Source organism: Tinamus guttatus, unplaced genomic scaffold (assembly GCF_059628265.1).
Source record: "Tinamus guttatus ecotype Peru unplaced genomic scaffold, ASM5962826v1 Tinamus_guttatus_pri_ptg000213l, whole genome shotgun sequence".
In the NCBI taxonomy this organism is placed as follows: domain Eukaryota; kingdom Metazoa; phylum Chordata; class Aves; order Tinamiformes; family Tinamidae; genus Tinamus; species Tinamus guttatus.
This window is the reverse complement of record NW_028288747.1, coordinates 6,987,342-7,002,436: the sequence shown is the minus strand read 5'-3', so window position 1 is coordinate 7,002,436 and position 15,095 is coordinate 6,987,342. Positions and strand designations below refer to the sequence as shown.

The following is a 15,095-nucleotide window of genomic DNA, read 5'->3' as shown; positions in this document are numbered from 1 at the left end:
GAGAGGAGAAGCTGGGAAGCAGTCCCAGCCAGGGAATTACTTGTGGGGCTTCTAACCAGAGGCGGATGCCAGAGGCGAGGCCTGCCAGCGTCTTCTCGGTCACAGTTTGTCACAGTTTGCCTGTGTTTTGGTCAGGTGGCATATTCTCTTTTATCAAATCTGTGGAGACTGGGGGATAGACCAGGCACATTTCATTCTTTTTCTTTCTTCTTCTTTGTTCTTGACTCAGTGATGTGAACAACTGCAAGTGGAAGAATCTTGCGCTAGTCATGGAGACAAAAGCAGAATTACTGGAATTGCTGTCCTAAGAGCCATGTTTCGTTGGGGACTGCTCATCTGCTTTACAGGAGTAAGGCCAGAACATAGTGATTCTACCCCTTCTTCAGCAACAAGAGTGGATTTCATAGGTGTTCTCTTCAGGCGGAATCCCTGTCCTAAATAAAGATCTGCTTTCATGATGTGGTATCACAAATTTCCTGGATTTTGATTTTCTCAATTTTCTAGTTTTGAAAAAAATATTACTACACTCTATTTTCATTTGTTATGACACGCTAGAGCAATGGCAATTAAGATGTGAACATTTGTACTGTTTACACACAGAGATCTTATGTATCATTTTATTGTTAGAGGCATCAGAAAATGAAAATAAATAAATGATGTGTGGCCGCTGCTCTCCCTCATTGATTTGCCTGTTTTGTATGCTTTTATCAGGAGACTGCTAGCCGTTAGCCCTTTGATAGTTACTCCATTTGCACCATCAAAATTGCAACTTTAAGAAGAATTTGTCTTCATCAGATTTATGCCTGTGCTTTTTTTTTTCCAGTGCATCTGTTAAAACAGTTGCTTTGAGTTAGCAACGCAGAGCTGGCAAGTGGGCAGAGGAATTCTCTAACTAAAAAAACACATTTAAACAAATGTAAAGTCTTTCCCACAGACTGTGGAAAGCAGCAGGAAACTATCAGTCTTGGACAAATTTGAGAAAATGTCTCTCCCTCTCTGTTCTAGAGACAAATTGCAAACGTTTGTGTGTCTCAGTCCTCACATGTTTCCTTACTCATTTGGTCAGAATTAGCCATGTCCTCCTATTTCCAGATTTCCTTTGAGAGGAAAGTTTGCCAAATAGATGAAAAGAGGCGATTCAGTAAGATTTTTGTAGAAGTCTAGAATCCTAATAATGACCCAATTTGGTGACAATTTATACCAATTTATATAAATTTATATTTAAGTTTGGATAGCTGGTAATGAAGTGTAAACTTAAGACACATGCTGGTAGAAGAAAACATGTTAAAGGCTCAAGGTCATGTCATGTTCATTCTAGATAGAATAAATGGCAAGAATATTTGGGATGGGCTTTTCTAACAGTGCTTTCTGAGAAATACTTCAGAAATACCTCAAAATAACTTTTCTTTCCATTAAGACAACGGAACTTGTACCTCTTGTTTCTAAATGCTCTCTGTTATTTTTAACATGCTTATTTTATAAACAGGAGAAAATTTTTGACAGGTGGAGATACAGCTCATACTCATACATTTATGCAACACACTCTTTTAAAAATAAGCTTCTATGCTGCAAACTTTTTACTGTTTATTTTGTTTATTATAAAAAATATCTAAAGGTCCATTTCGGGTTACAAAGTTCTACTAATTTTAGCATTTGATCAAAATATACATTTTTTTCATTTTAAATAGAACTGGTCAATTTTCTGAGTGTAATGACTGAAAAGTAGGTGCCCGTTTGATCCGAAGTCAAAGAATACGGTTGTAACCTTGAAATGTGTCCCATTTGATGAAACCGGTGCTGAACTTTAACAAGTGAAAGGCAGAGCTAAAATGGAATCTCATTTAACAGGAGATTTATTTTGTGAATTTTATTATTAAATGAGGTGTGGAAAAGGTGATAGCTTGCACAGCAGCATGCGTTGTGCAAATGCCTTGTAAATGACAAAGCAGTATCAGACCTGCCTCGAACTGTCAAGTTGTTCTAAGCCAGCAAGCCTTAAAATACAGGAAATTCTCCAGACTTCCTTGTGAATTCTTGAGCCATTGGTCTCATGTAGCAGTCGTTCTGTTGAAAGAGACTTTCTGGAGCAGAAGTAAATCAGAGAATGATAGGATACTTGGATGCAGTCAGATATCTAAGAAGGTTTTGTTTTACGGAAACATGTGTTACCGTTTATATAAATGATTATTCACCGTCTTTTGAATGATAATTTTACATTTCAAAGAACTAGATGGCTTCTGAATCTACTGAAGCTAGTATTAAAATGTTGTTTGATGACTTTGTACTCCTGAAGTACTATCTTAGTTACATGCTTTATTTTAAACTTGATACCAGTTAGCTATCTAGAGCTTTAACAAGGAGAGAAGTCCTAAGTGGGTGACAACATCTGAGTAATCTTCACTGTATCACAGAAGAGCTGTGAGAAGGTGGTGTCATAAGTGGATGAATTTGGGGGAAAAAAAAAAAAGAAAAAAAGAAACAGGGCAAATATTTATTGGTGGCACAAGTTGCCATATAAAGGTTTGCGTGGGGCTTGGCTTCTTTAAGTAAGTCTCTTCCTGTGCTGTTGGTTATTTAGTAGAAACAGGTAATGTAGCAATAATAAAGCACTGCTTTATTTTTTTCCTTTTTTTCAGTCAAGGTCATTATGCTTTTACTTTCAATCACTTACTGAGGATTTATGGAATTCTGTTTCTTTTCACTGAATAAAGGCCCATTCTGGATAGTTTATGGTTTTCTGTAGCAAAATATAATTCATCTTTCTATGTTAATTTAAAAGTTGTTATGTGTTGTTATTGAGCTTTTTCAGTTTATCTTTTTTCTTCAGTTACTGAAGATTTACCACTTTTCTAGTATTTACCACCCTCTTCTCAGCAGCACATGTTTTATTGAATACTACTCATTTAAAACTAATATATTTTTTGAAATGAACAGTAAGATTTAATCCAGACACTGTCAATCCTAAGAAGTCCTGGGAATGCATGGACTTTATTTTTTCTCTGATATCCTTGCTGATTCTTTTTTTTTTTTAAATCAAAGGACTTAATAATCATAGTATTGATTCATTAGTATTCTCATGATCAGAAAAATTGTATTCTGTCACTCAGATAGTGTTCAGATACTGTTTGTAAATATCAGATAATGATTAAGAAAGTTGTTTTTTTTGTTTTTTTTGTTTGTTTGTTTGTTTTTGTTTTTTGTTTTTTGTTTTCAAAACAGGCCTTATGGGGCCAAATAAACCTGATGATTTCAAAACTGTTCAAAATTTGTAACGATCTATGCTTCTGTGTTCTTGAATTACCAGCACAGGTAGTCTTGAAATTCATTATACAGCAGGTCCTCCTTGCAAGGACTATCTTCTATTTTTTTTTTCTTTTTTTTTGGTGGCGGTGGTAAGTAAGTTCTGTACTAAAAGTCTATTACAAATATATTTTTCACTTGTCCACGAAGTTTTCTCATTCTCTCTTTCAGTATATGTATCTTGACTTCTTGTGTAGCCTTGTTGGTTTGCCAAAATGTTATCAGATGAAGGAATTTTTATATTTTTGTATTTTTAAAAATCCTAGAAAAGATGCCTCGTCTCCCTGCCCAAACAATGGTTGTTGTACAGCATTTGAATTTTACCCTTGTCCTGCCCTTAATTTTGTTCTTTTCCCAGCGGGTCCCTATTTCAGGATGTTTTTTTTTCTTAAGCCGATCTGTTCTTCCCTTCCATGTTGGATCCTGATTGTTTTTTCTAACCTTTTGCCAGCTCCTGCTTATTTTATCGCACCTTCTAGTTTTGGGGGGTTTCTTTTGCCTTGGTCTCTCTTTTGTTTGCTGTCCTTTCTCCACTTTCTGTCTCCCTGTCTGTCTCTTTCTTTGTGTTCTTCCTGCCCTCCCTTAGCACTAAGTTACTGTGTGAGTCGTATTATTCCAGTTTTGTCAACTATTTTTTTCCCTTCCTATTACTTATTATAGGCAGCTTCCACAGTGTCCTTTAGCAGGGAACTGAGCACTAAGGTGGGTGGTTGCTTTGATCCTGATCTGCTCTAAATATAGCAGTTCACTTAGAGCATGATTAAGGCAACCCCACTGAAAGTAGGCAACTTTTAAAATTCTAGCAAGCCTCTACTGAGCATGTATCAATTCAGATTTACTTGAAAAATAGTAATCTAAATAGACCTTCATAAGAATGGTTAAATGAATGCATTTTCTACAAGGGCCACCTTATAATAAAACTCATAACCTGCCTTTAAATCATTCACGTGATTGAATGCCTTCATTAAAACATACACTACACACAGGCCAAATATTTTTTTCTTAATGCTCCTAGATCAGCCAAAATGATTTGTTGATCTCAGTGTTAAAAGAAATAAAAAATACCATCTCACAATGGGGAGCGCCTGGGTGAGTGTATAAGAAAATGTGATCATTTCTGTGTATAGCAAGATACAAAAAGTACATTAACATGAACACCGCTCAAATAACATGCATATTTGCAGGAAAATTCTGAGCATAATGACTATTTATCTCTTTGTAGTTGTTTTTCAGCTTAATATATGAATGACAGTATCCTGCTGTGATTTTTTTACAATATAGAATAAATGTAATGTAATGCTGCCTTTTCTAAACCTTCCAATTTTTAATGGCATTTTTCATTTAGACAGTGAATTTTACTGTACTCTCTTGCCTGAAGTAGCAACCTATATGTCTCATTTCATTTTAAATCACTATTCTCTTTAGGAACAGATTGAATTATTTTAAGAGCCTTAAAAACTCATTGTTCTTAGATATATCCAAGACTTAAGTTGTGCTATAAACTTCATAGATATGCCCCCCTACACTCTGTCTAAGTGAATGGGAGCAGGGAGGGAATGCAAAGGCAGAAGGTAGCCACAAAAATATTGAAGTTCAAGTTTAAGCCTTCCTCGTTCTTGTCCTTGATTACAGAACCTTTTGGCTGAAAAGGTGGAACAGCTCATGGAGTGGAGCTCAAGGCGCTCAGTCGTCCGCATGAATGGAGACAAATTCCGAAGGTTTGTGAAGGCTCCACCACGGAACTACTCCGTCATAGTGATGTTCACTGCTCTCCAGCCGCAGCGGCAGTGTTCTGTTTGCAGGTAATTTATGCCTCAGTGACCGCTTTTGTCTTCCCCACCGCAGTTTTTAAGTGAACATTTTAAGCAATGCACCCTGCAAGCAGGACTGGGCTTTGCATGGGGCAGGTGTTGAGACTTTAAAGCCTCACTGCTTGTATTAGCATCCTCTTCAACTTGCCTTCAATCTGCATGATGAATTTTAGGTGTTAGGTTAGTTTCAGTTTGTATTGTTTTTTATTGCAATTGAGTAAAATGTACACTGCCAATGAAGACTTTCTCCTGAAGAAACATGATTTGTTCTATTGTCATTTAGCCTTGTTCTTTCCAAAGATGCTTTGTGATGGAAGTGATTAATTGCTGTTTAGTAAATATGATTGTTTTTTTAATTCCTCTGGTTAAGCGATGTCCAAAGTGCTGATTCAAGTGTGAATTACCCCATGGTTTCACAGTTCCGAGCAATTCTTACATGAAGCACGTGGGGATATTATGAAATCATTATGGAATACTGCCTGCCACTGAACTATGCTGCATACTGCTGGCTCATGTAAGAATCCATGATAGACTGCGACCAGTGTTCTTTTCAGGCCAAGATTTTTCACTGGATGTTCCTCATTCAATAAGCTAACTATACACATGGGAATAAGGCCAAGGGACTGAAAAGTAGTCATGTGCTTGATTATCGTGCTAAAGCAGAAAGTGAGCTAATAAAGACTTCTCTAGCCAAAATATGCATTAGAAAGTATTACATTTAGTAATATGTGGGATTATTTTGCAGAGTGTTATAACCTGTATTTAAAAAGCCAGCCAATTACTCCGTAAGGCTATGAATTAGGTAAGCTCTGTATTAAGCAATATTGTTCCTTGGTTCTAAACTGTGTACTTAAAAAAGCAGGCAAGGTCAATAAATGTAACAGCTTGCTGGGTTTTTTTGGGAATGTTACAGAATTCTTAGGGAATGTGACGTTCACAATAGAAACTTTTATGTGTAATAAGTGGTAAATGTGGAGTCATATGTTCTTACAGTTTTCTTTTTAATATTTTGTTTGTTTGTTATGGGAGTCAGTCCATAAAGGCTGAGGGATGGAGTATGATTTGCATTCCCTCAGTTCACCTTCCACATCTGAACTGTGAAGTGCAAAGAGTAGGTATAGAAACTATCTATTGCTTCAAAGTCAAGGGCATTTTTGCTTTACCCTTCCAATGCTTAGTTGCTGCTCTTTCTTCTTGGTGTTGCTAGAGTTTACCTTTAGAAGATGAAATGCAAATACTGTTTTAAATAGTTTTTTTATTTTCCTACTCAATAGTTAAAACTACATGAGATGCACTAAGTTCAGCTTTTTAAGGGTCAGTTTATTCATCATTATAATGGAGATATGAAATTTCTTTATTATATACAGCTCTTTGTACAGCATATGAAAACAACAGTAATATTTACTGTTATTAAGGGAGTAATGTGCCACTTAAGGCATTTTTGTATATAGCAACATTAAATCTTGAATCAGAGAAGGAAGGAAAAAAGCAACATACTGCTTTTATTAGGTTTGTTGGGTTCCATGCTTGCCCTGTGAAATAAAAGGAATTTAATGAGGTTGATTGTATTGCACATAAAACAATCATCAGGAACTTTGACATCTTTAAATCAACAGCTAATTAATTGATGGGGGCACTGAATGAATATACAGAAATGAAAAATGCATGCATTGCTTTAGTTATTCACTAACCACTTTGCCAAAAGCCAAAACAGACTTTTAACTTAATATGTAATGTTCTGTGATCAAGGTTTAAGTTAACTGTTGCTATTATTTTCATTAAATACTTTCAGAACAGTTGCATACAAAAAAGCAGTGCAATATTTTGAATATACAGTAGCATCTAGGCCTGAAACCCTGCTGTAAGTGTTGGGACAATTTTTCACCTAAGAAGTGCGCCTGCTCACTTTCATGCACCTCTAACATTGACTAAAAAGCTGTTTGTGTCTTTTTTTTTTTTTTTTTAATAGTTATAGTTGGTATTTCATTATGGATGAAAGTAATGGATATGTGCTCTTCTTCTGGAGTAGAGCAGTGAAAGACAGTCATTGTTAAAGCAAGACATTGTAGGTCTGCATTTGAGGCTGGTAGAGATCATGTGTGCCCTGTGGACCCTTTCTTTTCCTTTGTATCTGATGTAACATTTGGCTATATTGTCAAATATTTATTGTCAAAATGAGCCCTTGCCTTTACAAATCTTGTGGTTGAAATGGTTATGCTTGTATGGTTATGTCCACTCATGTTTTAAAGTCATTGCTTGGATATTTCTATTTACAGAGGGAAATTAATTTAGAGAAAAATAACAGATAATATCTACAAGTTGTGCATGTGCATTTTTTTAATTGGAATTTAAGCTGTTTTTAGAGCAACACTGATTACTCCCATTAGCTGAAGTTGTGCATGTGTTTGAATACATACCTATGCACATAGATGTGTATATATGCATGTATATGCACATACACATGTATATATGTGTAGATATATACTCACATAAGCATGTATGTATATACATATACATATATATACACATACATGTGTGTTTATATATCTGTGTGTCTGCATGTGTGTGCATATATATGTGTGTGTACATACATATATATATATATATTTATATGGCCTGAGGACGATGAGTCAATTCCGCAGATGACACATGGTTTCTAATGACTTCTAGTGTTCCATTTGAGCAATGTTGCTGAATTCTGTCAAAAATGATAGGTGGCATCTCCTGGAAAAAGCTAGTAGCCACTGCAAAAACTCTTGGAGAATGAGTTCCATGTCAACTGCTTACAGCTATTGCATCTGTATTGTTTTCAGGATTGTACCAAAGGTAAGTTATGGTACAAGCTGAAACACAGGGAGTTCCACCTCCATGTGAGGAAGAACTTCTTTCCTGTGAGGGTGACCGAGCCCTGGCACAGGCTGCCCAGAGAGGCTGTGGAGTCTCCTTCTCTGGAGATCTTCCAAACCCGCCTGGATGCCACCCTGTGCCACGTGCTCTGGGTGTCCCTGCTGGAGCAGGGGTTGGACTAGATGATCTCTAGAGGTCCCTTTCAACTTCCCTATCTGTGATTCTGTGATTCAACATATGGTTGGTGTATTGTCAAATTTCAAGCTTACTGCAGTGTATACTTCTTTAAGGATTCTGATTATAGCTGCTTTCTGCTGTTGACCTGCAGTATGCAGAAAGAAAGTGACAAAATATGTGAGAGAACAGGTTCCACAGGGTTTCATTAGTGCCTGCCCTATCAATGAGAGACACCCAGGATGAAACTTTTCATTTTGATAGAAAAGAAAGGAAAATCTGCTTGATTTAGACTTTCAAGATCTCAGAGAACAGTTTTAAAGTAGCTGATCAAAGAGTACATCAAAAACAAGAAGAATCATCTGGTTGTAAGGAAATTCATTAGGATGTTTTATTAGAAAGAAAGATCAGGATTCTCTACCTTTCAGTTTTCACCTGTTGATCAAGCATGAAAATCATTGCTGTGTCTCTTTGTTGTGCAGAAATAGAAATATCTTTTGAACTTTTGTCCAAAAAGTAACAGGAAATGGGGAAGGAGTAAAGCTGTGCAATCGCTTTTCCAGTGCTCCTCAGTGTCTCAATAACAGTATGGATGACATCCAGTTTTCCAGGGCAGCAATTACTTGTTTGACTATAGGTGCCTCCTTTTTGTGGTCACAGATCTGTTTACTCTGTGCTATGCAACTTGTACAAAATTTGCTCTGCTAGCTTCTCTTCATCTGCTAAATACTGGACAGCCAGCAGGATGCTGTAGGTAGAATAGCGAAGGTTTTAACTCGCCTTCTTATTACAGAGATCTAGATTGTAAAATTGGTGTAGTTTTTCATCGGTTGAAACCTAGGAGATGTGAAGCCTTCATTTCATAGTGTGTGGTGAATTTTATGGGTAGAGACATTAATGCTTTTAGCCGTGGCACTCTAAGTCTGTAGAAAACTGAGTAAAACGAAACAGACCCCCAAGCCAAAAACGCAGCTAAGAATACAACAGGCAAACCCTTTGAATCTAGTCTCCTGATTCAAAGAGGAAATTAAAATATGCTTTTTAACCTCCTCCACTCTTCATTTTGCAAAACCTTTCCAGATAAAAATGGCAAATTAATTGTTGAGGAAAATTACAGCACTGATGATAGTTTACTTTCAACAGATGGCTAGTACCTGGTAGGTCACCTGCTAGTGCACGCTTTGCTGATTGTACACTTATATGTGGTTTGTAAAGCCTGTTCTATGCCAAAAAATAAAGAGTGTTTACTGCTTTCTTTGGCTAAGAATTTCACGGGCTGTTTTACTCTTTCTGGTACTCAGTTTCTGTTTTCCTTAATATGATGCTAATTGGGTGTGAGTTTTTTTTGAACCAAATGCTTATGCTTTTTAATACTGGTTCATGTGGAGAGGAGTAAGCACCACTTCAAAATGTTATTAATGCAGCTGATTGCATTAGTAGTGTGTTCATGGAAAATTATGTAGTGAAGGCAGAAAATGAATTGTGCTTCTAATAAAATGCCCATGTGATGTTCTTTGCTTGTGTATGTAGTAATGCTGTAACTTCCCTGTCTCTTGTTTCAGTCTTGCTCCTACTAGCCCCTCAGATATTTGTTATACCCAATTCTTTATACCCACTTCTTCCAGTTCTTTACAGAATTAACCTTATGTATTTAGTAGTAGTTCCAGTATGGTAAATGGGACTACTTGCAGTTTGTAAAGTTATTCATATAGGTAAATCTTTGAGAGAGGGGGGAATGAACTGGGGGACCTAGTAACTAGTTCAGAAATGAGAATAGTTCAGAACAGATTCTTGGAACAGTTGTGTGCAGAATGGGGAAGGTAGGGCACATAAGTAATGCTTTTCAGCTCTCTATTCACCATCTGAATGAAGAGTTAGATTTCAACATGTAAATGCAAATATTTGCATTTAAAATTTGAATGACTTGTGGTGATTCAATTCAAACAGCTATGCTGTTTATAACTTGTCTTTTCAGTATCTTCTTTACAAAAATTACTATAATGTTGTATTACAGAATACTTTGCTAAATTCATTGAGGGGAGGAAATTGAACTTCAAAAATGTTGCAGAAAATTTAAGAGGACTTTTTGCAAAATGTTGCTTCCTGAAAAGGAAGAGGCCCATTGCATTAATTCAAAATAGTTTAAAGATGTAAAATGCGTGGAGATCAAGGGGAACAAAAGTGTTTTATTGAATAGCTGAAGCATAACTGTAGTATCTGAATTTCCCAGAAATATTGTTTCAGCAGAAGTTAAAGCTAGACTAAGAAGAATGATAGCATCAGGATGAAGGGATCTTATCTTGTTCAAATAATAAAGATGGTCCAGCTTTAATATAGCAGGTTTAGCAGAACAGTGCCCTGCCGATATGACTTAAACTTTTACAGCCTCCCTTTGATGTTGTCTGACTGCCCTCTTCAGGATGGCCATGAATGTTAGTCTGCTTCATGTAAAATACCCAATTTTAGAATTAAGCCAATATCACACTGCTTTAATCATGCATTTTTTTTTATAGTTAAAATTAATGCCTTAATTAATTAATGCCTTTTGGTCAATCAGCTAGTAAGGGTAAAAGTTTACTTTCATTGTGCTTCATAGGTGGGTTTTTTCTTTTTTTTTTGGAAAGAGATTATCAAATTTTGTTCTAAATCCTTTTCATGATGGATATTCTTATATACAATTATATTCCTTATAATAGTACAGATTTACTGGAATTATAGTATAGCTTGTGCCGTAACAGTTGTGAGGAAACAAGGTCTCTTCTGACACCTCTGATCCTACCTCTTCTCCCCTCCTTTGTTCTTTCGAAATACAGTGTATGTCTAGTGCACAGCTTCCCTGTTGCAGTAAAAGCAAATTTTGCAGATAGAGTTTTCAAAGAAATAGCGCTCTGGACCATAATATATATATATGAAACTGATTTTACAGAAATATTGTTTTGAGAAAACAATGACACCAAAACTCAGTTATGTTATTTGCATCCTTCTGCATGCAAAGGTAGGTGGCCAAATGGTGCAGCCTTGGTTAGCATTCTATAACAGATATATTTCATTTGTGATATGGAAATAGAGAAGGAAGATACATAAAGTCTGAGTAGCGCGTGGATTCTTTCAATTCTTTTTTTCTGATTTTTTTCCAAATTTTTTGATTTGGATGTGTCATGTGGGAAAATCTGTCTGGTTTTGGGATTGTGTATTTGGAGAACTACTTTGCTCATAAAGGATCCCGGAATCCTCCTCTTCTCTGCAATGACAGCAAAGTACTGCTGACAAAACTGCAATGAGGAGACTTGATCACAGCTTGAGTTAGTAACAGTCTGACTTCCAAACTATGATAGAAAAAAATCTTTTTAGTCCTGTATGTTGCGCAAAGTTTACCTTTTATCACTTGTAAGACAGTTTTTATAGAAATAGTGCTGTTTTATGCTGTCTGCGAACTACTGTTTCATTAGTTCTTTCTACAGTGTCTCTGCAGTGTATAGTAGTTTTTGGCTGAGTGCAGGCAGACCTCCTTCTATGCTATTTTGTTTCTTTGCTTTTTTCCCCCCTAGTTTCAGAATCGGTGTATACCCATCTTGAGTGAGTAAATCCTGCCATTTTACCCGAGGGCACGCAAGCATCTCTTTGCATGGTCTGCACTGGGATCAGATTTGGATGGTGCCACTCAGGCTTTTCTTGTTCTACTCCTGCTTTAAGGCTTTTGTTGTTGTTGTTGTTAACATGTTTTGGAATGTCTTTGGTTTGATTTTTGTCTATTTGTAATTCTGGAGAAAGTGGGAATGAATGAGATTTGTGTAGTCATCTGAAACTTCTTTTAATTGGTAGTATCAGTGTTGAGAGTGAGGAGTACGGAATCTCTGTTGCCAGTAAATGCCCTGCTGATGCTGCTTCCCTTCCCTTCTCTAACAGGCAAGCTAATGAAGAGTATCAAGTGCTGGCCAACTCCTGGCGCTATTCCTCTGCTTTTTCAAACAAGCTGTTTTTCACAATTGTGGATTATGATGAAGGGGCAGATGTTTTTCAACAGGTAAATATTGGATACAGTGAAACTTTTTAAATTGTTTTGTGCAGGCCAATTATTTTTAGAACTGCATGCTTATTTGCCAAATAACATAAAGAAACCTGTTTTCTGTTTGTGGAGTAGTTAGGAAGGATGAGAAATCAATTTTGGAGAATAGTGTAGAGTCTACTGTGAAATTGAACAATTGAGAAAAGTAAAATGTAACCCTTGAAAAATAATACTAAATTCCAAAATGCTTTTTCCTGTCTAGTATTTGTCCATTGATTGGACTGTGAAGAACACATTAAGAACAACAACAAGTATTGAAGTTTTCTGGTTTTTTTTTTTGTTTTGTTTTTTAACCTGTAGTGCAAGGTAATGTAAAAATATTCAGAGAAAATGTTTAGTATTTATTGTTCAAAATTTTTGTATATATAAAAGATGACTTACTGTGTTTAGTAAATATTTTTTGTTCCCAATAATCATCTTGGGAGATGTTGTATAAAAAAGTGGTTATTCTTAGTATTTTGCTATTAATTTTAGTTCAGATGGATTTTAAAACAATTATCTATCCTCCTACATGGTTACGGTAATACTGAATACCTGCTTTCATCATTAAACCAATCAATACATAATAGTCTTGTCCAATTTATTCCTGTTTAAGAAAGCGCAGATTCAATTTGCATCAGATGATGCATGTGTTTAAAAATTACACCAAATTACATTAAATGCATGTTAGCTTTCTTTGTGAAATAAACTGAAGCACCAAAAGTTCCACAGGAACTTAAGGAAAAATTTCTTAACAGTGAGGGTGACAGAGCACTGGAACAGGCTGCCCAGAGAGGTTGTGGAGTCTCCTTCTCTGGAGATCTTCCAAACCCGCTTGGACGCAGTCCTGTGCCACGTGCTCTAGGTGACCCTGCGTATGCAGGGGGGTTGGACTAGATGATCTCTAGAGGTCCCTTCCAACCCTAAGCATTCTATGATTCTATGACATAAATGACTGATGTCTATTTTAAGATGGATTTTTCATAAATACTATCTGGACTTTGCTTATATGCATATAAAGTAATAACAGATCTAAATTTTTCTTATCAATAATACAATATTGATGCCATAACAAAGAAATTTGAATTTGATTTTCTACTTTTATTCTAATTATAGAGAAATGTCAAAGCCAGTGGTGGCAGAACCAGTGCATGTGAGCTCTCTACAATGTTCGGAAGTTTCTGTATCTTATAAAACGTTGAATTAAAATATTTTGCAACATCTCTGTTAGCCTCTCTAAGAATATGTGTGTTCCCAGATCCAGCTTACTAAAGAAAAGGGCTGTGTTTTGCTTAGATATGAAATATTTGAATAACTGGTAATTTTGATAAGTTCACATCTGTACTTGATTAAATAATAATGTTTTGCTAATGCAGTAGTACTCACTTTGCAGGAATGCCAGTAAATATAAAACTGAAAAAGAAGTTTGCTTTGTATTTGTTATTGAAAGAACTCCATACTGCATCATCTTTAAATATTTTCTGATTTTTTTTTTTTTTGTTAATTTTCAACCGCTATTTTGGTTAATAGTGTTGTATTTCACTCTTTCTGAAATGAACTGAATTTGGAGCGATTTTGTATAGCAAGAATATGTTATCCTGTATCAGATTGTACAGATCAAGTTCTAATTCAAAAATCAGCTTGCAATATAAAGTGGCAGATATCAATATGAATGTATTTGTTTATCATGTATGGTATTTTTTCCCCTATGAAATATAGCTGATCATTTATCTTATTATGGATATTTTTTTTCTTTAATTAAAGACCTCGATTCCCGTGAGTTTCAATCTTCCAACCTGTCTGCACTAGGAGTAGTTTCAGTGAGTTCAGCCCCTGGGTTAGCATTCCTATCATTCCCCAGAGCAGTTATGTATCCTAAGCTGGTTATCTTGGCCTTTGTGTATTCAAAATGAGAGTAACTGCTCCTGGATGGTGTCTGCCTTGAAACCACACAGACTCTGGATGTATAGCTTGGACTAGATAACACCAACCCGATGAGAGTTAGACCAGGAAAGGTATAAACTTTTTCTTCTGGGAATGACAACGTAATACACTTTAATAAATTGGAAGAGAATGGGGAGTTTGTTTTATTAATCACACTGAACAATGTGTGAGAACTTTAAGGAGTATGATACTCTTACTCAGAAAAGTTTGCATCTGAAATCCCCAGTGGTATAACCGCCTTCCTAAAGAATCTACCAGAAAGAAACAGGAAGGACTATTCTGAGCACTTTTTTTGGAGTCACTGGACTATCTTTTAGGATATATGAAAAGAGTAATTTATATTTGGGAAGGCAGTTATATTAATTAGACTTCTGATGTCTGATACATAAGAGATGAAGATCTGCAAGCTTTAGTAATATATTTTGCTGTTTTTTCCCATTTTTGTAGCTGAATATGAACTCTGCTCCGACTTTCATGCATTTTCCTCCAAAAGGCAAACCCAAGAGAGCTGACACATTTGACCTGCAGAGAATCGGGTTTGCAGCTGAGCAGCTAGCTAAATGGATAGCTGACAGAACAGATGTTCATGTAAGTCTTTTGACAGTTTTAAAAGTTGGAGCCAAATATATCTCTGTAGTTTATAATGGGCTGGCAATAAATGCCATCTTTCCTTAATGCCTTTTTTCTTCTCAAGCATGGGCTCTTAAAAATAAACAAAATATCAAATGCAGTCATGCTGACTTCTGCAATTCGCAGAATATATTCCAGTCTTCTTAAATATTATGTAGTCTTATTCTAGATGAAGATAGTGATTTTCAGATAACTAACTGTTAATTATTAATGTATGCATTCAGTATTACATACCAAACAGCATGTAAAAGGTAGTTGCTCTTAAATCCAGACATACCTATCTGCAAACCTGTTGAAGAAATATTATTAATATTTCTTAAAAAGAGATATATAGTATAATATTC

The 15,095-nt window shown here is 35.8% G+C and overlaps 1 protein-coding gene across 2 annotated transcripts in view; it reads left to right on the top strand.

Moving 5' to 3' along the window:
* Positions 1–15,095, top strand: part of TUSC3 (tumor suppressor candidate 3) — a 104,409-nt gene that overhangs the window by 30,406 nt on the left and 58,908 nt on the right. For both annotated transcript variants that reach the window (XM_088524675.1, XM_088524674.1), the window contains exons 2-4: positions 4,933–5,102; positions 12,039–12,156; positions 14,569–14,709. In XM_088524675.1, coding sequence (XP_088380801.1) covers positions 4,933–5,102; positions 12,039–12,156; positions 14,569–14,709 — 429 coding nt within the window. The remainder of the gene's footprint in view (positions 1–4,932; positions 5,103–12,038; positions 12,157–14,568; positions 14,710–15,095) is intronic.